Below are 22,150 nucleotides of genomic sequence, written 5' to 3'. Positions count from 1 at the left end.
CAACCAAATCCAGTTCTTCTGTCCCCCTCCCAGGATGGATCTCTCTGCATTCAAACTACTGCTCTTCAGTGAGTCAAGAAGAATTTAATCCAGAATGGCTGTCCTGGGTAGTTTCACTGCAGTTGATTCACCTCTTTCAGGCTAGGAGGATGTCAGAACCAGAGAGAACCACGACGTCGGTTTAAGTGACAGCAGAGCTGCTGATGCTGTTTGTTGAGCCTCTCTGATGGACGATTAGATTTGTTTTGGCACTGCATCTCAGAAGAGTCTAAAGGGCATACAATAATCTACAGACTGTCAAGCTCTTTTTAGGCTGAGTTTCTCACCAGTCTTGGAACAAGCATGACTCACCAGCAAACAGCACAAATACTTAAATGAATCTTCAGGACAGTACTGCGAATGCATGCAGGGTGCACAGTTCTTTTCAAGGGTTTGGTTTTTTAATCTTCCTACTCTATCTCTGTGCAGATGAACTGGTGCCTTCATTTGCGAAATACATGTAAAAGTATGCCACCAGCCTATTTTTCCAAAAAGTTACCAATTACACAACATAATGTAATAGTGATGGCTGCTATACAGAAGTAGTAAGGTATTCTAGCATTGTTTGTATCAAACTGGAAATCTCTGAAATCAGTCTGTTCAACTGAGCCATTGATGTTGGGGAAACAAAACACTTTCTCTCATGCCAGTGGCTGTCAAGTCTAGTTCTGCACTTAATGAATTGGCTGAAACATCCCTTATACCAAAAAGAGAAATTTCGCAGTGGGAAACAAGCATTACATGTGGAAAATTCACTTAGACTCATTATTAGCGGTGTGTTATCATGATCACTGTCAGAGATGTAAAAGAAAAACCTGAAAATTTGCCATGAAAAAGAAAACTAGAAAAAAAACTTTGAAATCTAATACTCCGTTTTACATATTGCAATATACAAACTTGGTTACAGCTTGGGAGCATTAAACACTCCTCAAATCTTAAATATTTTATTTGCTCTTAACTTTCTGAAAATAACCAAGACTACAAAAAAAATGATGCTAGCATCTACTTTTCTAATTGAAAACATAATTCTTTTTTTTCCTATTGACTCAAAACAGTAGTGCCCCCAAGTGACATTTCATTATACAATAGTCTTGTAGCTTTGTGAAAAAACACAGATTTGTTTAAAAGTGCCTATCCCCTCTCAGTATTATGTGAAGCAATTAAAAGAGAGTCAGACTTAAATGACACTGACATTTCTTTGAGAGGACGAGGAGTAATTTACATTTTAATTTTCTAACCATTCTGATGCTGCTACTTGTTGAAATTGTAACATCAACATAAAGCTGAATTTACATCTTTTGTCAGCTACTCATCAGGCTTTTCTGCACAAACCTCAATACCTAGGTAGATCTTTTCTTATTTTGAAAAGGATTTCCCAGTTTTTGCTTGCCCCCTTTCCTCACAGGCACTTTTGATGATGATATGATAAAAAAACCTGTTTGCTAATCTTGCAAGACATTCTCCTGGAAGCATGTGCTCTGTTGTTTCCCATAGGTATATTGTGCTTTCTAGGTGATCAGTGAGTGAAGAAACTTAAAAGCACAGATTTGGAAATAACAGCACACAGACTGCCAAGCCTTATTAAATCTAAGATCTATTACAGGGCATGATAATGGTTATGTTCTCATTTATTTTTCCATAAGCTCTACATATGAGAATCCATTTAATATATTCTTGAAGAGTTGTAACATACAGGCTTATAACAGTGATATAAATGACCAGTAAAAATATATAATAATATAAAGATGGCAATTAAATTATGGGCAACTTGCTGATTTTAGATAATATTTAACAGTCACTGAATGGAAGCAAATGCCACAGCCTCAGTACTGTTATCAAATATTTACATTAATATATTTATGTAATACACAGTTCACATGTACACAGTTGTTTTGCGAGTTGAATGTGTGATAATCAAATGCTGTATCCTTGATAAAGGCTGCATTTTAAACAAAATTCCCTTTACACAGACACAGAGTACTAATAAAAAGTAGTGCAGAAAAAAGTCTATTCAGAGGTGGTCTCATTTTGTTTAATTTGCATTTGGCTACCCATTTTAGCATACACTGCCAGATTTGTATTGTATGCTAATAAATCAATATTCAACATCCAAGATTTTAAAGAATCAAAAGTAATTCAGAAGCAAGCTAATGGTTACACAAGTTTACATAACTTATAAAGAAACAATTTTAGTACTGGGTCACTTCAGATGTCTGAAAAAGTAGCATCTGAAAAAAATCAAGAGTTATTTTTGAAGTTATTTAATTCAAGCTAAATCAATATGCAGAATCAGTTACACAGACATCTTGCAGAATTAGAAATTTTTATGGAAAGAAGTTTTTGTACTCTTTTCACAGAAAAGTGGTCTTTAATGTGGTGCTAGAATAGGTGATACTGCCAGAAAGAAGCCTGACTTTCTTCCTCATTACTCAACACACGTTTAGAAGAAAACATCTAACCAAGAGATGATGCCAGATATACGTACACACTGCAGTGAGTATTGTTCTTGTAATTAATTTTTCAGTTTTATAAAATTACTAATAGTGTTGGTGTGAAGAGTAACCACAGCAAGCAAGCCGGCTCTTAACATGTAAGTAGGTGTTGCTAAGAGTAGCTGCTGGAAGACCTCCACTTGATAGCAAAGTTGTGCTATGCTAAATAATAAAAATATAAAGAAATATTTTCTCATAACTGTTTCTATTGGAAGACATCTGGTAACAATACAAGGTATAAAAATAATCAGTACTCCCTTTTTACTCTCTCTCAACATTAATGCACCCACTTATTAATATTTCACTTGGCAAAGATTTGCCCACTTGGACTACAAAAGGTTCCTTCATATGCTGAAATTTCAAAAAGGCAATCAATTCTGAATTACTCCCACTGCACAGCAAACCAAAGTATGATGCTATTAAAGGACATCATTCAAAGATTCATATTCTTATTCTCACTAAACAATTGTTTCAAACCATGAAATGGTTATGCACAATGCTCTAAATGTATTGCTGTAAGTATATAACAAGTAAAAATAATAATGTAATAGCATTAGTACTCAAAAATACAATTACTATGGTTTCTATGGAATCTGAGTTTGATTTATGCAATATTTCACAGCCTTTGTGAACCCCTGTTAGTTTAGCTTTATAATGCATTTTGCTCATGTCAAGCTATCTTGATTCTAAAAACTATCTCCATCTATTTAGATGAACCAATGAGACAGGATTTTCCCCTTCTAACAGGCATTACTTAACATCTTTTTGTCATAGCACAGAAACGTCAACATGTACGTAATACACCAACAATGGCTCTGCATCAAATATTAACTGCTTTTGAATCAACATAAAGAGCTATTGGGGGCAAAGTCTGCCTCTAACTACACTTCCACAAAACCAGAGATTCAATACCGTTTTAATATGCAGAAGTGTATTTCCCTATTACATCTTTGAAGGAGACTCCATTTCTCTCTCCTGGGCAGAGAGGGTTGCTGTTCTGTTCCTCCCCAGCTTGCTGCCCTCTGCCATTCTTTTCCCCATCATCTTTTGGCTTTACACGCATTTTCCCCTCCATTCTCAGCTGTAGGCATCTGCCTTCAACAGCACCACTTACTGCTTGCCCCACTTTCTTGAATTCAAGTTCCCTCCTTGTGGCTCCCTTTATTCTCCTACCTTTCGAGCTCATTTTACTCTCCAAATTTAATTTCATACACACACCTAGTGTCCCCTTCCTGCCCTTTGTCCTTTGTCCGCATTTACAAGTCTGCTATATTTTAGAATAGCATAAAGTTGCATATGCATAATCTCCTCTAAAATAAAGTTTCTTTTGCATATGCTGCAGGCATTTATGCCATGGTGTGCACTAGGAGAAGGTGGTCATTTTTCAAGTCATCAGGCTTAGGAGTGTCTGTGTCATAGCTTTCCCTGGGAGCTTATTCTTACAGATAAGTTTTCAAAAATAAAATCTTCCTATTAAGAACTACTACATGAAAAAAGTCTACATAAGATTTAGAGACCATCAAGTTGAAGTTTCAGCCACAAGATCTCCCACATTTATAGAACAGATACATGTTTTATGTTGAAAACAACAAAAACAAACATTTTATGTTAAGCACTTCTAAAAGCACACCATTAACACAAGAGCTGTGCCTTTTACTTCTTTGGATTAAGTATCTTTACAAGAGTCTACTGAGTTACAACAGAAACTTTAAAAAAAATAAAGGTAATCTTACTTTTTCATCATCATCTGAAAAAGGGGCACCTCCAGAAGTCTTATTTATTGCTTGGGCAACACCAATAATCTCTCCATCACTGTTTCTTATGGGCATGCACAAGAGTGACTTGGTCTTGTATCCAGTCAGTTTGTCAATCTCATCATTAAAGCGGTGATCCTTCAAAAGAAAATAAGGAAGCATTAACATGCATGTCATATATCCAAGCTTTCTTCAGGCAAAATACTTTATTTTCTCAATGTCTTACATAGTATTTTCAGTAGTGTTATGTTGTTGCTTCTCTGTTATTATCCCATTCTTTACTAGCTGTTTTTCCTCAGTTAAGATACTAAGAAAAACAGTTCTCAGAGGACCAACACAAGGCTTACCATTACATAACCCTATTCACTGAAGTCCCACATTTATACCTCAGTTAGAAGAACGACCTACCTAAAGGGTCACTACCAAAGCAGCTACCAGGAGAACATGGAAAATGAAGACAAACACATGGAGAACATAAATATGAGAAGGAAGAAATGTGATAGAGAGACTGCATAACACACTTTGGGCCTTGACAAAGCACAAGTTCCTTACACCCATGGCTCAGCACCATGACTGCACCATCTTTGATGGCTCTGGGATCATCTGTAAGCAGAGGGTCCTCCACAGCTCCACGGCACTAGCACAGGCTTGGCACTGGCAACAGACCCACCATACCCATAGCCTTCACAGATTTCAACACAGATAAGGAAACTATCAGTGGCTAAAGCTGTGGTCTGGCTCCTGCTCCCCATGTGTTCACAGGCAGTTTTTAGTTTCTTCAGTCTTAACCAATACTGCTTGCTTCACTGTCTCTCTATATTGCTGCCAATATACATTCCTACCAGTGAAGCTGCAGGTAACCACATGGCCCTTGCAGACACTGGTGAGGGCCCTGAGCTCCTCTGTCCACACACCATAGCCCCCTCGAGGCACACACTAATGAAAGAGGTGTTTGCAGTTCACCAGACAGATCTTTTCATAGTGTGTGTGAAACATGCAGACACTGGGATTTGTATGAAAGGATAACAAGCTGCAAGGAGTGCTGTGCCACCTTAATTGAGAACACAGAGGAGAAGAATGAGCCATATATCTGGTACGCATTAATTTCTAGACTATCCTTGGCTGGAAAGTCACCATGTTTACCCCAGAGTGGAGCAAGGGTGTCCATTAGCTGTATACAGCCTGGACAATTGCAGAATTAAGACTTGACTGTAAACAAGGGAGCATATCAGCATGACACTATATAGTCATCCTAAGTCTGTTTTTCAGACATTTATGACAGTTCAATCTGATCAGTAATCGAGATGTACTTACATATAAGTTGCTCTACTGATCTGTACTCTTGACTGCCTGATACATGCACCAAACAAGACAGCTTCTCAATTTTCTTGTGCATCATACATTATACCACCTGGTAACTAGGACATGAGAAATACCAGGAAGAATCAGTTTCAGACAGAAATGCTAAATTTAAAGCATTGCAACTTCATATACGTTTGTCAATTTGCGATACTTGCACTACATGAACTATGAAACACTGGAAAGACTACATGGAGACTGTCTCACAATACTAATCCCAATGCATCAAAAAAATTTACTTAAGTTGCATTTAGACAGTTCTTACTTCAGATTTGAAACATGGTTTAGGGGCAATTGACATAACACATTTTACACTAAGCACTAGAAGTAGTGTTCTCATGTTTTGGTAAAAACCCAGGTGCTTTAATACTTGTAAGAATTTCAGAATGTGACACATTTTAAAAGATTATAAACCACCATCTTCAAAAACATAATTAGTACTGCAAAAAATACACATAGGGTGACAATAATCTTGAGGTCAAATTAAATTTGATTGCTATTTAAAAAAATAACACCATCACTTTATAGAGTACTTCTACCAAATGACAGCCAGCAAAGACTGGTATCTAGTGTTAGTAACATGATCATACATACACACTTACGCTAGGCCACGCTGCCACTTCACATCTATATTCTGTAGATGCTCACAACTTCTCTGTCAAGTAGACTGAGATGCTTTTTGGCCCCACTTCTGTCTGTTGCACTTTAAATTTAGTTCATCAAATAAGACTTGTTATGTGCACTAGTATTCCAATGGGGTACAAAGGCTTTTTTCAAAGAAATACAATAAAACCTCAGCTCCTTCTGGAAAACTAAGTACAGGAGTGTCCCCATTTAAAAAAAGCTCCCCCACATGCCAGTATAATTCTTAGCATATAGCTCAGCTAAAGATATGACTTGATGAATATATTGTTTGGATTTGCAGTTTGTTTAACCTTCCTCTGCAGGATACACACAGTTAGTTATCTCTGGAGAAAGATTACTGTATATACAAACACAAGTGTTTAAAAAATGTAATAAATACCTTTTCATGCAATTTTCTATGCTTGCCAGAATAGTAAGAGGAGCTTATAGTACTTTTGATCATTAAGCAGTCTGAAGTTTTTCTTAAATACATTAAGATTTGTGGTAAGCAAACAGCTGAGAGCAAAATTAAAATCTTAGCAGAAAATGACTTTCAATACAGATTGACAAAAACTAAAAGGAACAGAACTAAACACGGCTCATTTGTTTATGTGGTAGTGTCCAGAAATCCATTCTCTAGAACAGTACAACTCAAACTGCAGATCACAAAGTGACTCAAAGGATGGTGGAAAGTTCAGAAGAGGCAGTGCTAACAGCATCTTCATTCACCGTAGTAGAGAATAGTCTTCAACAGATCTTCTATTAGCCAGGGATAGAATTACTGCTATTTACTGGCAGCAGCTCTGTTCCTCCAGGGTGAAGTTAGCATTTAGTTATGCTGCAGACCATAGTTATAGTCAGTTTTGACTCCCCTAACATGAGGGAATGGAGCTGTTCTACAAAAATAAGCACAAGTTTTGTTTTCAAAAGTTTAGACAATATGGGCTGTGAAATAATGTCATCATTTGTCTCAGATGATGAAAACAATCCATACAGTCCTTAATCTAAGATAAGATTTGATTGTAGTGAGGAAGAGATAATTCATTAAGTCTTTACTGATGCTAAAAACTGACAGGGGTTTTTTTTTTCCTGGTAATTTCCTTGTGTATTGCAGATGCTATAGAAACAGGGTGTTTCAGTCACCTAAAAAGAAACATGATTTAGAAATGCTCTACACTCACTCATCATAAAGATTAACATATACATTTGGCTATTTTATTACTTGTTGCAAGTTTACATACCTTTCAGCCATAAGGAATTAATAGCAACTGTGATATTCATATACAGTTTATAGCGCTCTTCTGCCACAGATTATCAAGCTCTTGGTTCTTCTTTTATCACACTATTTTCTTTTGTTCTGTTTTAATTTGATAACTTCATTAGTAGTTGTTCTTCCTCAGATCTATTTCTGCCTCTGGAGTGTATTAAGCAGTCTTTGCTTCCATAATGATCAGATTACTAATATACAGTCTTTGATAAGGGTTTGATGAGATTCCCTTGAATTATTTGTGCCTAACAACTTCTTTAGAAGAACCAGAACCCCTATGATGAATGCTTTTTAATAATGGCATCAAGGGCCCAGACCTGCCTGATCTCGTGACCTTTCCACATGCTTCTAAACACTTTTATAACAACTTCAATAGAAGCTGAACTGTTCTGCACTGTAGAAAATCCTGCCTAGAAAGGGATGGTTCTTCTACAACAGAAGAAGTGAAATGCAGTGCAATTACCACACAGTAGGCTTTGCCAATGAATAAATTAAACATTATTTCTTCAACTACTTCTTGGTAATGTCTGAACTACTGTGTTGGGTTGACCTTGGCTGAATGTCAGGTGCCCACCAAGCTGCTCTATCACTCCCCTCCTCAGCAGGACAGGGGGAGAGAAAATAAGATGGAAGAAGCCTCCTGAGTCAAGATAAATGCAGTTTAATAAAACAAAAGCAAAGGCTGTGCACAGAAGCAAAGGAAAACAAAAAGATTTATTCTCCACTTCCCATCAGTAGGCGATGCCCAGCCACTTCCCAGGAAGCAGGGCTTCAGTACACATAGTGGTTGCTCCAGAAAACAAACATCATAATAAAAAAAACTGCCTGCTCCCCTCTCCTTTCTCTTAGCTTTTATTGCTGAACAGATGTCATATGGTATGGAATATCCCTCTGGTCAGTTTGGGTCAGCTGTCCTGGCTCTGTCCCCTCCCAAGATCTTGCCCACCCCCCAGCCTGCTGGTGACAGGGGGGAATGATGGAGAGACAGCCTTGATGCTGTGTGACCACTGCTCTGCAGTAGCCAGAACACTGGTGCATTATCAACACCTTTCTAGCTACCAATACAAAGCACAGCACTATTGAGGGACACTATAAGGAAAATTAACTCCATCTCAGCCAGACCCAATAGAACCACTATTTAGAGTTAGCTATTGTTGCTGAAATACTGACAACACACTTTGTGTTACTGAAGACAGTCCCTGCTCTACTAATTTTGTTCAAAGCAAAACAGAATATATGGGGAAACACTGAAACAACAACACACCTTGACTAGTAACATTGTTGCTGATTTACATCTGGTGGGCCTTTCTAAAGTAGTAAACTTTAAAGGGGGAGTTTAATTGAAAAAGTACAGCTGTTGGACAGACCAAAAGCGAGTTGCAATTAATTTACCTGAATACACTCAGAAGAGATACATTGTTGTAAGACATAACAGAGGTCTCTGATAAAAAACAGGAAGATGTATTCATGTTTATCCGAGTTTCTTTTGTTTACATAACAAAGTTCACTGTAGTGGGTATTTTAATCCATTTGTAATTTACAGTCCTGTGGCATATGTAGCCATTGCCTTTTCAACAGGCCTCAAGATTTAACACAAAGTGCTGTTTGACCTGCAGTGGATGGTGACACACAGGGCACGGGCTTGTGAACCTATCTAAACTGGATATATTCAGTATAGCTGCCAGTGTTAGGAACAGATTTAATGATGAGCTATCAGTCCTATGTTCCTTAATGGATGCTATGGAGAACCATAGACACAGGAGGGATTAGCAATCTGTAAAGTGTTTTTTAAAGTACAGCTCATTCCTGCTATATTGCTTCTCCTCTCAAGTGGATTTTGAAAGTTTCCTGTTTGTATCTCTTGCTGGAACCCCTACACTAGGAGAAAGGAAGCACAGGGATCCCAGAGCAATCAGACAGCCTTGGTCCCAGAAGCATGCCATTCAACAGAAACAGATGCAACAACATGCTTTGGTCTTCCTGCTATTTGATATCAGATGATCCACTTATGCTAGACAACTGGACTACCTTTTGCAGAAGGGCATTACATCTCTGGAGCAGTGACTAAAGGTACAGTAAGCACAGTATAGGGAAGTTAATGCATTTAATTGGAAAAAGGAGGTATTTGAGGAAAAATCTCAACAAGAACTCAGTAAAAATTGAAAATCATCAAGATGTGAAGTGGAACTCTATCCCTAACCTTTTGCATAAGAGCAGGCAAGAATTTTATTTTGGTGATATTTGGGAAAGTGATGAGGAAAGATACATAAGTGAAAAAAATAAAATACTATTTCTGGCAACATTAGTATTGTTGAATCATGCAATATACACATAAGAAAACTGAACGACTGGATGACCTGCATTATGTCCCAAACCTCTTTTATCCTCACACCCCCCTTCTTCCATCACTTATTATCATACTAGGATGTGGCAGGATCTAGCTGAGATGTTTTACTGGGTTTAACAGCATCAATAAAAACCTCAATGCCGAAGTGTCAGCTGTGACAGCCGAGAAGCTTGTACAAAATCAACATCTACCTCTGCTCACAGGTTAGTAACCTTGAGCAAGGAGGCCTGTTTATCAGCCAATAACAAAGCTGCTACATCAGAGAGAAGTCCTCTGTTAGACTGCAAACATTGTGTTACAAACTGTATCATCCCACATGTTAGAACAGCCTGCAGCACAACAGGGTCCTCACCTGCACTGGGCTCCCAGGTAGTAAGGAGTATCAATGTTGAGGATACCAACGCAGCACTTACTTTTAATTTTCTTTTACAATCAAGACTTATATTCAGAAGTCAAGGACAGAACAGATACAAGATCTACATTTGAGAGAGAGACTTCACCATAATTGTAATTGTACTAGCAGTATTTTCACACAAGAACACTCAATAATTACAAGTAAAATCTTCCACTAACTGTTTAAAACATTACTAAAACCAAACATAGTTGGTTTTACTGCTTTAATTCTATATTAGATTTCTAGATGCCAGACACATTCAAAATGTGAAGACTGAGGCACTTTTAACTAGTATTTCAGAGCTGCCAACAAAGAACAGTTATTCTGTAGATTAAACCTTATCCTTGCCTCAAGTCATTTATTGATTGTAAATTCTTCTTTGGGGAAATATTACCCTCTAAAATGTGATATCCAATCAAGTAAAGACAGAGAAGAGAACAGGCTTGATTAATCAATCCAAGTGATGGTATTTCAGCACAGTGACACTACAGTCCTGGTTCTTTTTGGACATATTTAAAGATTGTCAATAAATGAGACCAGACAAACATCTTCATGCTTTTATTCTGTGCAAGGTACAGACAGGTCGGGTTTTTTTTTCCTAGGGTTCTGGAATCATATAGTGTTATCAGAATTTCAACTTCCATTTAAAAAAATATTAAGTTCCTAGTTCCTGTAACTGTTAGGATAACATTAAAAGTGTGGTCTGAAAGTAATCAAGAACATAAGGGTCAGAAATGCTAGAACCTGAAACAGCAGTTGTGAGCAGCATGAATTCTTATCAGTGAGGTGCTATATTCAAATTCACTTTTCTAGATCCCCTACCTTCATCATATCAGATGAAAACTCAAAGCACTAACCACACCTACAAGCTGTGATCCCGTAAGATACTCATTATCTTGATGTGCCTGAGGTTTCAGGCAATTTGAATCAGGACCTAACCAAATAATGCCTATCTCCTGTATGTTAAGTCCTATGGATTGACCTCTGTATTCATAACATTAGTCTGTAAATCTGACTATGAGAGCTGTACAGATATTGGGCAAGGACTGAAAAAGAGTTGTATCAGCTGTTTTGACAGAAGTGGCAAACAAGAAAAATCCATGAGGGCCCAATCCTCCTCTTTCATATCAATAGCAAATTGACCATGGATCTGAGGTCACTAAATAACAATCATTGATCATGATTAAACCTGAACAGTTACACTTAGAAGAGGCCTACAAAAAATAATCCACGCTGACTATTCTTTTCCTATCATTTACTAAAAGAATCTACACATTTCCAACTAAAAAATTATCTTCTCAAAAAATTCTAAGGACATGCACTATTCCACAGAAGGCCATAGAGGGTCTCAAACTCCCACAAAACAATCAAGTATTTTGTTCTCATTTTACCTTACTTAAATCTACATTTCTTTTCTCAAGACATTTGAAGCAATAGAATAAGATACATTAGAAATGAAAACTATTTTAACTTCCGAGCAAAGTTTCACCAATTGAATTTCAGTGTTGATTTTCAGTTTAAGTAGGTGGTTCACACATTATTAGTAAAGGTACAGGTTTTGTTGTTCTGTTGGGTTTTTTAACATAGGATAGTTCTTTGAACTTGGAAAGAAAATATGTCCTTTTATATCCTTATCAAAGCTAGTACAATTTATGTATTATTCACATGATTTAGAGCAGAAGAAGTATAATCCTAAACCAAGTTCGCTAAGAGACAAATAATGTAATGGAGGATGAAACCTGCCTGAACACATTTCCAGAAATTAAGTGTTCATGACAAAAACACTGTTTTCCTTCTCCAAAGTCTAAGGAGAAAGTGTTTAATCTCGTGAAATGGACGAAGTGACTCAGCCAAAGCTGACAGCCACAAGGAAAAGCCATTTCTGATTTTTTTACGATTTGAAAATACTGCTTTTTAATCATGCAAAACAGAAGAACACAAAGAGTGCTCAGTTAACAGGTCTGGCTTACTATATTTTACAGTTCACTGAATAGATGTGGTTTTTTTTCTCAGGAAGGGCTCAAGAAAAAAAAATATCAAGAAACTTGCAGCAAAATTTCTTTGAATATACCATACTTAAATTACTGATTGAGTTAGCAAAGTTGTATCAAAAATAGGTAATAATATGTTTGACAGCATCATTAACCTAAGTAGTATTGTACTACCAAACTGCACGGGATAAACAAATTTGATTTAATGTACTTTTGACTGACTTTATAGGAAGCTTGCAGGAGCCTCTAAATTTACAGAAGAAATTGAAGTTGGAAGAGACCTATTCAATTTCTTAATCATGCTTCCTATAATATATAAACTTTTATAGAAAACAAAAAGAGCAATCCAAAAGACAGCAAGTTATCTAGATTCAAAAGTATAACATTAAAAAAGCTAAATACAAATAAAAAAAAAAAATCAAGGCATCCAGTCTGTTCTAGATGCTCTTCTCTAAATCACATATGGTATAAGTTACATTGTGCATAAACAAGAAACAGAAACCAAGTAATAAACCACTATAGTAGATATGGTTAAAACCTTTTAGAGAAGAAACTCACACACACAAAAAAACAATAAAGAAATCTGAAGAGACTTTCATGTCAGGATTGCTGCAGCTATGCCTATAATCTCCCCCAAAATCCCTAAAGCCCCAGAGACAAAGGCAGCAGGAAAACAAACTAGTACCATTCACCAGCATCTCAAACCTAATTCTCCCAAGTAAATAAGCACACAGTCCAGTTATATTGTGACTATTTATAGTGACAGCAATATCTCTTATAAGATAAAATGAATAAAACCATTAAGAACGTGCAAAACAGCTCAGCCAACTCTATTACTTCACTCCCAAAACAATTCTTAAAAAAGTAAGGAACACTGACCCTCAAAAATTCTTAATTTCCAGATTTAAAACTAAATAATTCCATATAAAATTTGAACTAAAAAACAGCTTGCTTGGGGGGGGGGGGGGGGGGGGGGGGGAACCACAAACCAGAAAAGTGTTCATTTGCAGTGATGCAATACTAAAGTTTCTGGGAGTTTTTTTTTTTTTTTTTAATACATCAGTAGTTTGGGGCTTTTTGTCTAGTTTGATTGGTGTGGGTATGTTACATCATTTATGTCCTTTTCTGACCATTGTTTCATTTATTAGTTAGACAATGGACATAAGTAACAATGCATGTTGTCTATTTATGACTAGCACGAAATTAATGGGGAAAAAATAGTATAGGTAATCTTTCTTAGACAGGAGTAAATAGCTTTATAAGCACTAGCAAGTTCGCATACATGACTGCGAAGCTAATAAGCATAATTACATTTCATGCTTCGTAGTCTGAGCTGATCAACAGCAGGGATCAGAAGAGATTCCTCTGTAAGACAACATTACCCAAATCCATGGGTAACAAAAAACAAAACATGTAAGGTTTTTGTTTTCTTCCTTCAAAACAAACTCCTGTTAGATCAATAGCACAACAGTAAATCAAGCTGTAGTCTTATGTATGGTAGCTTCTGCACACTTCTGCTCTGCTTGTATCATTAAAGAAAAAAGTTTACAAAGAAAAATATTTTTCCTCTAATTTTAAATATTTAGAGATCACACTGTTTGCTCTACCACAGTGGCTCTCTGTGCCGGACCCAACTGATGCCCTGCTGGGAACCAACCACAACCATGTCCATGTTTCCATCTGATTCCAGCCTTTCTGTGAGCCCAGTCTTAGTGCTGATCTCCTAAACATGCATGATTATTTATCTAAAATATATACACACACGGGGTGTCTTTAAAAAACTGATACTCCTCTGAGCAAAGAATCCAACAAAACTCCTAGGTGTTTCAGCATAAGTCCTGTGCCTTTGTTTAAGCCTAGCACCTGCCAGTGATTACTCAAGTGAGCAACACATGGCTTCAAGTGTTACAGAAGCAGTACAACAAGATTCTCAAATAATAAATTGAAGATATCTTATTGTGATAAAGCAGGAGCATTTTTAACTAAGCCACAGTCATTTTTAAATGTGCACTGTATAGCCATGAAGCTCAGACTGCACACAGTTGCTGTTACACTATTAACACACAACTCCGCTGAGCCATTAGCTCAAGTTGGTTTTATTTCATAGTTTGTCAATATGGTTGTTTTAGAAAGATAAAAAAAATTAACTTGCATAGTGACATAGGTATGCTTGTTTATTAACTTCGCTATTCTATAGACAAACTACACAATAGCATTTGGTAAATAACCAAATTAAAACACCTATTTGTTTTGAAAAATTGAAAACAATCAAACAGAACAGCAAAATCGTTTACCAAGCAAAACTACAGCTTTACTCAGTCTTGTGCTGGTAACAAGATCTCAGCTAAAATTTGAAGGGCCTAATCTTGCAATTCTCTCAGTCACTGACCTGCTCTAATCAATTATACATATTTCCTTCTCACAAGGAAGTTACAGGCCACAGAGGCACCAGTTTCCCACCTGTTCCACAAGGAAGTTTTAGAAGTGTTTGAGGGGAAAAAAAACCTTAAAACATCTGTCTTCTTCAGACAGATGGATTGGCTGAGCAGTAAACCAGTTAAAGTCTGTCAGCTTAATAAAAGATGGTCTTACAGGGGGGGAGTAGGCAGGGAAGCCACCCCAGCTCTCCAAAAGGCTTTTACTACTCAGGCTCTGTGCAACTCACAGCCCTGAGGCCTGCTACAGGAAGGAGGGCTGAGGAGCCAGGCCTCACAGCCACTCCTTTTGAGAGGCCAAAGGTGCCAGGGCACTGAGTCCCTGCTCTGTAAAGAAACTGAGAAAGGGAGCCAGCTAGATTTTTTTTTATTTATTTTAAAAAAAAAAACAAACCCAAATTACTAACCTGTTGATGCTCTAAAGTCCTCCATGCCTGTGTTTGCCTGGGAGCCTATACCCACCCTGAGCACCCCCTCACACCAGCACCAAACCAAGGCAGCACCCACCCCCTCTGCAGCACTGATTTTAAGTGTGCAAGCCCCACAAAATGGCTGATAATTACCCAACAGCCCCGGTGAGAAGTAGAGAAAACCCATTACACCTGAGCATAGGCAGACTCCTTCCCCCCAGCCCTTTGCTGCGACACTGCTCCCGGGCCAGGGACTTGTGGCAAACAAGCCCCACCTGGGCACCCTCCCCACCTGCCACCAGCCCACCTGCTCTCCGTTTCAAACCGATGAGGCAGCCGCTGCAGGCACACCTGGGGCAGCAAGCAGGTGGTGTGCATCCATGGAGTAAGGGCTGGGCAACCCTAGAGGACAGTCCACTGCCTGTCTGGTCGGTGAGGTAACCTTGCCTGCCCCACACAAGCATGGAGGGGAAGGTTTGCTCCCTCACGATACCTGTGGATTGTCACTAGCGGCGTACATTGAGTTGTTCAGCCGTGTCTGTCCTGCTGATCCACCTGAGCAGCAGCACGGAGACACAAAACTGTATCTGAGCCCTCGGGTGGCTTTGGACACATGCCCTTCTACACAGCCCTGGCATCTACCAGGAGCTCCTGTCCCCAGTGGACATCTCCAAAGTGAGAATGGCAGTGGTGTGATGCAGAAAGGCCTTAGGATGTCTTACATGTCAGTCAGAAAACATTCCCTGAGAAGACTTATGGAGCGAGGGAGGTGACACGAGGTGAGGAGAACTCCTCAGCTGCTGCCCCAAGGGCTCTCCGCTGTGGAGACTATGAGGGTGCTGCCTTCCGTGGGGAGATCCCTCTGTCCCAGGCCAGTGTCGCTGTGACACGAAGGACGTGTTTGCCTCTGCTGGGCATTAGATTCGGGGATAACTACAACATCCCTTCACCAGTTTACTGACTCATACTTACAATTTCAAGTTTTCCTAAATTTTGCATGATGGGATGGAGCATCCTTTTGTAGAAAGTGTGTTAGAGCAGTTTAGTTCTTTACTGTTCCAATTATCTCCTGCATTCCCCATGGTACTTCCTAGTCATGTTTAATGCACAGCAAAAATTGTTTTAATTAATTTTTTTCTGTATTACAAAGAATTTTAAAAAAATGTTTATTCTGCTTGCCAGATTTCATGCTCTCTGCTCTCTAAAGAGCAACCTCTGGCCTTGTTAACAGTCAGCACCAAAATGAACGCAGCTGTTGGTGCCTGCTGCTCAAGTGCTGCTGAATAAAACAGTGCCTAAGTGCTTCCCATTTGCAGAACTGAACCTCCCAGGACCCAGGGTTTTAATGCTTTAACTGCTCTTTAAAATTGAAAGAGACACACTGGTGATATCGATGCTAACAAACAGCTACCCTGTGTAATGAAATGCGGCTCCTACCTGTTCGTGACCTTCCACACCAGCAGCCCGTCCCATACAGGCGCTCCTGGGCTGAAAGGTCTGCACCCATGAGCAGTAACTTTGTAATGCTGTCCTGGCACAGAGGCAGGCAATGAATGCTCAGAGCTCACCCAGGGGGCTCGGCAAAGGCAAAATTGATGCCTGTACCTAGGTGTTCAAGGACATTTGAAACTTACTGTAAAGGGTTGTGTGTGCATTAGCTGCATTACACTTGGCCTAAACTTGAAAGATGTAACCAGATAGTCCAGAACAGAGAGAGGTTGATTTATCTTGTTTTGCTTGATTTTAGTTCCAGTAATGTGGTTAAATTTTCTTTTTAAATATTTGAGCTGTATTGAAAAATAAGTTCTGATCATCTTTTATGGCACTTCCTCCAACTTACAAAAACCCATGTCTTAGTATGACTGTTTGATATTTCTCCTCTCTTTGCTCCCCACTTTATTAAAACAGCCATCTGGTAAGCCATTTCTTCTTCTGTCTTTTAAAGCTACTTTTAAAATTCCAAATTTAACATAAGATGTAGAGAAACTTTATTCAGCTGACACTGGCAAATGGCAGAACATATTTTTTACCACTTTCTGATGTATACTTACTATTCTAAAGAGTAAGATTTTTTTTTTCACTAGTTAGAAGGACTTGGGATGCTATTATCTCCCAACTTTTGCACAGCTAAAGGTATAACAACCTTACTTTGTAAGGTATAACAACATTACTTGTGATTTACAATTTTTATTATTTAAATACTGCTCTAAAAGATGGAACAAAACTGAAATGATCAGTAATTTCAGCTAAACATTGTAGAAGACCTGTGAGAAGAAAGGATGACATGAAAAAATCCATAGGTTTAAGTAGGAAAAAAAATTTTTTTAAAAAACTCGTAAGAACTGCAGATACAGGTTCTGCCTGTGTACTTACCATATGCTTAATAGTCTTCATATATGACTGTAAAAGCTACATCTATGCTCTGTTAAAAGGAGCCTTAATGGATGTTTAGGTCTCAAATTTCCTTGCCCATATGATGCACATAGTGCATTATTCACATAAGAATAAGGAGTCAGAAATGCTTCCCAAAATTAACATAGGGAAAGACCCAAGGCCTTATTTTAAAACTTAGGCTGACTAGGAGTTCAATTTACAAGTCAACAGGGTTGCTTCCAGGAGAAAGAGTTTCAGACTGGCTCTGCAATGCAAAGAAAGTCTCTATTTCCTTTTCTCTTCTCAAATCTTCTGTAGTGCTAACTCTTCCAGATAGGATCATATATTTTACAAACTGTTATAATTATAAACTCACTTTCATCATGTGTCTTGGCAATGTAATAAAAAAACCTTTTAATGTCATGAATGAAATTGTGCAACTTTTGAGTCAGTCGTATGACATTCACCTAAACCTTTCCATAAAGTATTTGTCAAATTCTCTGATGCTGTGAACCTCCAAAAAGTTTGCTCAGTCACCTCTGAAGTTCATAAATCAATTTACTGTGAGATGTTATACACTTCCTGTTTTGTATTAAAAGAAATGATTATTCAGTCCTCAATATATAATATTAATTCCAAACCTTTTATCTAAGTATGCTTATTGAATTAAGGAAGATTGTTTACATGAACAGGTTTTGAAAGACAGACTCAACAACAGTAATAATCACCTGGATCATGGAAAAGCCCCAGCCTATTAGTTGACACCATTTTTTAGTATTTTTTCTCTTCAGAAAAAGAAATGTGTAATTGAAATCTTATACTATCTCTGAAAAAGACACTGCAAGTCGTTTACAAATATTTCCTAAACCAATCAGTACGTATATGGGCACAGGGGACTGCCCGTGGGAAGCACATCACAGGACATGACAGATTTAAATGTAGTGTTAATCACACTGAAATCCCATTAATGTCAGTAGCAGCTGATGATACAAGCAGGCAACCCAGTTTGTACTCAATGGTAGAATTCCAACTGATACTTGATCAGGCTCTGAGAAAATAAATATAGTTGCATGATAATAAAACAAATTTCTCAACACTCTAAACTAGCTAACTAATGATATGGAAGTATCTTTATTTCTTTTTAAACAAGTTTGTTAATTTAAAAAACAAGCAAAAAACCTTTACATTAATCTAGAGGTGTTCCTTTGACCTAATATAAGGTCTTTTCTTACCAAATGGGTAGCAGCAACGTAGACACTTTCCTCAATGGACAAAATGGTGCTGTGCTGTCACCCCTTTTTTTCCAACTCCATCTGTCAGCCTGACAAAGTTTCCTGATGGTGCTTTTTTTTGTTTACCTGACGGTTGATTAAACACTTTCATCATCATCAGTGGCAATGCTGACAAAAATCATATAATCATATTTATTAATTTTTAAAGTGCTGTATTGTGAGCACTACAATGATCTGAAATGGAACAGCTGTCACTTCTTTACACACATGTACCTGGGCTTCCATAGGGCTCTTTATACTACTAAATTAGAATAGTTTCTTTTTAATGGATATATACATGCTAGGCAAGAGAAGATAAACTGTACTAACTCAGAAATGTAACAGAAAGCAATTGCCTCATTTTATTATCAGGCAAAACTTTCATTAAAGTTGCAAGGTCTAAGGTTTCTTTTGCACTAATCGGGAGTAACTCCACTGAAAGCAGGGAAGTTGCAGTTGATATAATCACAGGATAAACTTGGCTTAGAACTTTTCCTTCTACTGCAATTAATGTACTTACAGCTTAAATACACAATGAATTGCATTATTTATAATATTTTAATTGATTTTGCATAGGAGCCAGGCAAAAGTAAAAAAAAGTGGCTGGAGCTATCCAGAGTTAAAAGGAGAGATGGAGCTCTTTCCCAGGCAAACTCAGATATCCTTTATATGTTTAGCCACTTAAGACTATTGAGAACATCTTCTGCTTGACCACAACAGCAGATATTTTGGGAAGAGTACAGTTTTAGAAATGAAAGTAATAAAAAACAAACAGATGGTAAGAGAAGTGTATAATGGAGAAAAGGAAAAATAAAGGAAGAAAGCAAGCTCAGATTTTTTCAAAGGTGATCCAACACTCAATCATTTTAGTCTGAATATTACAGCATTTTTACCAAGCTCTGTTCTTTCCCTTCGAACTCTGTGGGTTGGGAACCTCATAAATAAATATTCAGCCCAAAATACATTTACCCTGGCTCTTCCGTATTTCAAACAAAAATAGCCCCACCTTATTTTTTCAGGTTTCTTCCTTGTATGGCGTGCTATAAAGCATCATCAGTTTTTAAAGTTTATTATTTTTGTTATTACTGTAGAGCAAAATTAGACATTGGGCAATGGTTATTACTAAAATTCTTGAAGACATACATCTCCCACCCTTCTAAAGCTTTCCAAGATCCTAATTTAGAAAATCTGTCGCTCTGTGGTCCTTAATTTTCTCAAGAACCTCAAATCGCTGATAGCGTCTCACACTGATAAACACTAGAAATACCCCCTAGGACTGAATGAGAGAGAGGTAAATTTCAAGCTAGTAACCGGAATGCTCTGTTTTGCATTAACACACGCCGGAGAAAGCACGTCTGTCCCTGCTGAAGTCAAAGGGAATTTTTGCCTTGAAGCCAGGACTACATTTTCACAATTCATTCTGAATCCTCTATAAAAAGTGGGGAAAGTCCTTGTAGAAGAGTAACGGGACTGGTTATATCACTCCTAGGAATGGGTTTGAAACCACATGCCTGTGGGCTGAGTGGGCATTTGCAAAGGTGAAAATATATGCTCTTTTGAAAGCAATGAGATTACTTCAGCAGCGGGCAGGCAAGGAAGATTAAGTGAGGCAGAGGTTTAACAATATTATCATTGGGACTGTCACAAGCATTTTTTTAAACTTTTCTTCAGCCCATTCCAAAATACGTTTTGAAAAGGCATGAAGCCGCCTGCCGCTCCCGCAAAATCCAGCAGCACTGCCCTGCCGATGTCATGGCCACCTCAGCCCCGTCAGCCCCCCAGGAGAGGCTTTCCCTCCCTCCTTCACGGGAGTCCCCTCCTGCCTCAACAGTTGCCCCGAGCGCACCCGCGGCCGCTATGCGGCAGCCCCGGCGCCCCGACGGTGGTAGCGCCGCCGCCCCGGCAGGGACGCCCTGGGGGAAGGCAGGGCCGGGGCTTCTCGGCAGGAGCCTCCGCCGCGGACCGGGGGGGAGCCGGGGGCAGCGGAGTGCCGGGAGTCTGCCCGGCTCCTACCTGGTAGGCGTCGGGGATGTTGACCGTCTCTCCGTGCTCCGCCACGTAGCCGATGATGCCCTTGCCCCAGGGCACCTGCACCTCGTTGCTGTTCTCGGTGGAGCCGCAGGGCAGCAGCGGGGTGCCGGCGTGCACGTCGAAGAACTTGGAGACCAGGCTCTTCTTGCCGGCCGCGGCCCCCTCCACGAGGAAGAGGGAGCCTCGGTCGGCGTCCACCATGAGGCAGACGAAGATGAGGATCTTGTAGCTGAGGCTGGTGAGGTCCAGGTCGTTGGAGATGTCCTTGACCAGCTCCAGGAAGAACTGGCGCTCGTTGTGCTCCTTGAGGTAACGCTTGTAGTCCAGGGCGGTGGGGGGGTACTGGGGCAGGCTGACGCGGGACTCCAGCAGGGCGCTGAGGATGTGGGCGGTGGTGGGGGGCAAGGAGCTGGCCTTCCGCAGCAGCGCCCGCCGCCGCACGCTGCTCAGCGGCTCCTGCGCCCGGGCGTGCACATGCTCGTCGTAGGTGAGGTTGACGTGGATGGCCTTGGAGCGGGCGAAGCTCTTCCGCAGCTCCTTCTGGGAGGCTCGCCGCTGCAGCCCCCCGCCGCCGGGACCGCCGGGGCCGCCCGCGCTGCCCCAGCCGCCGCCGGGGCCGCCGCTGCTCCGCCGCTCCTCCGACGGGCCGGCGGCAGGCGCTTTAGGGAGCGAGTTCTTCCTCTTCAGCCACTTCTCCACCAGCTCCGGGTGCCTCTCTAGGAAACTTTCCACCGCCGCCACGTCGAGGCCGGCGTCGGCGGCGGCCGCCATGGTACCGGCGGCGGGGGCGGCTCAGGCCGCGGGAGCCCCCGCGGCGGCCATGCCCCGCCGCCGCCGCCACGTGCTGCCGCCGCCCCGACGGCCGCCCCGGGGCGCGGGGGGGCTGCTGGCAGCCTCGGCGAGGGGCCGCTCCTGCCCCTTACCCGGGCCCTCCTCGGGGGCGCGCTTTCTCCTCGCCCCCTGCTTCCCCCCGCGACCTCCTTTTCCTGACCCCCACTCTTTATTAGTAGTAGTAATATCGTTCGTATTATTCTAGGTATTTTTCTGCTCCCCAGCTCTCAGCCCTTCGCTGGTTCTGGCCCCGGCCCGCCGGTTCCGAGCCGGCTCCTCCGGTGAGCCGGGCAGGCTTTACCGCCGCGCCTCTGGAGATGCTCCGGCAGCGCTCGGGCAAACCCCTCCTGCCAAGTGCTGTCAGCGTTAGCGGCGGCTGCTGCGTAACCCAGCCGGCGGACCACTGAGGAGGGAGGGGAGGGCGGGGGGAGGACGCGTGAGCCCAGCGGGGGGGCAGGCGGGGAGGAGGGAGGGCTGGCAAGCCCCGCTGCGGGGGGAGCCACCGCCGCCCGCCCGGCGGCAGCCGCCTCAG

General features: G+C 40.4%; 1 protein-coding gene across 1 annotated transcript in view; it reads right to left on the bottom strand.

The window, feature by feature from the left end:
- PDE11A (phosphodiesterase 11A) overlaps positions 1-21,558 on the bottom strand; it is a 136,984-nt gene extending 115,426 nt beyond the window's left edge. The window contains exons 1-2 of the mRNA XM_068407919.1: positions 20,770-21,558; positions 4,265-4,423 (exon numbers count right to left, since the gene is read on the bottom strand). Coding sequence (XP_068264020.1) covers positions 4,265-4,423; positions 20,770-21,558 — 948 coding nt within the window. The remainder of the gene's footprint in view (positions 1-4,264; positions 4,424-20,769) is intronic.
- Between the last annotated feature and the right edge of the window lie 592 nt (positions 21,559-22,150).

The sequence above is a fragment of the Nyctibius grandis genome, chromosome 9 (genome assembly GCF_013368605.1).
Source record: "Nyctibius grandis isolate bNycGra1 chromosome 9, bNycGra1.pri, whole genome shotgun sequence".
Lineage (NCBI taxonomy): Eukaryota > Metazoa > Chordata > Aves > Nyctibiiformes > Nyctibiidae > Nyctibius > Nyctibius grandis.
The sequence above is the reverse complement of the archived record's forward strand: the minus strand, read 5'-3'. Positions and strand labels throughout refer to the sequence as shown.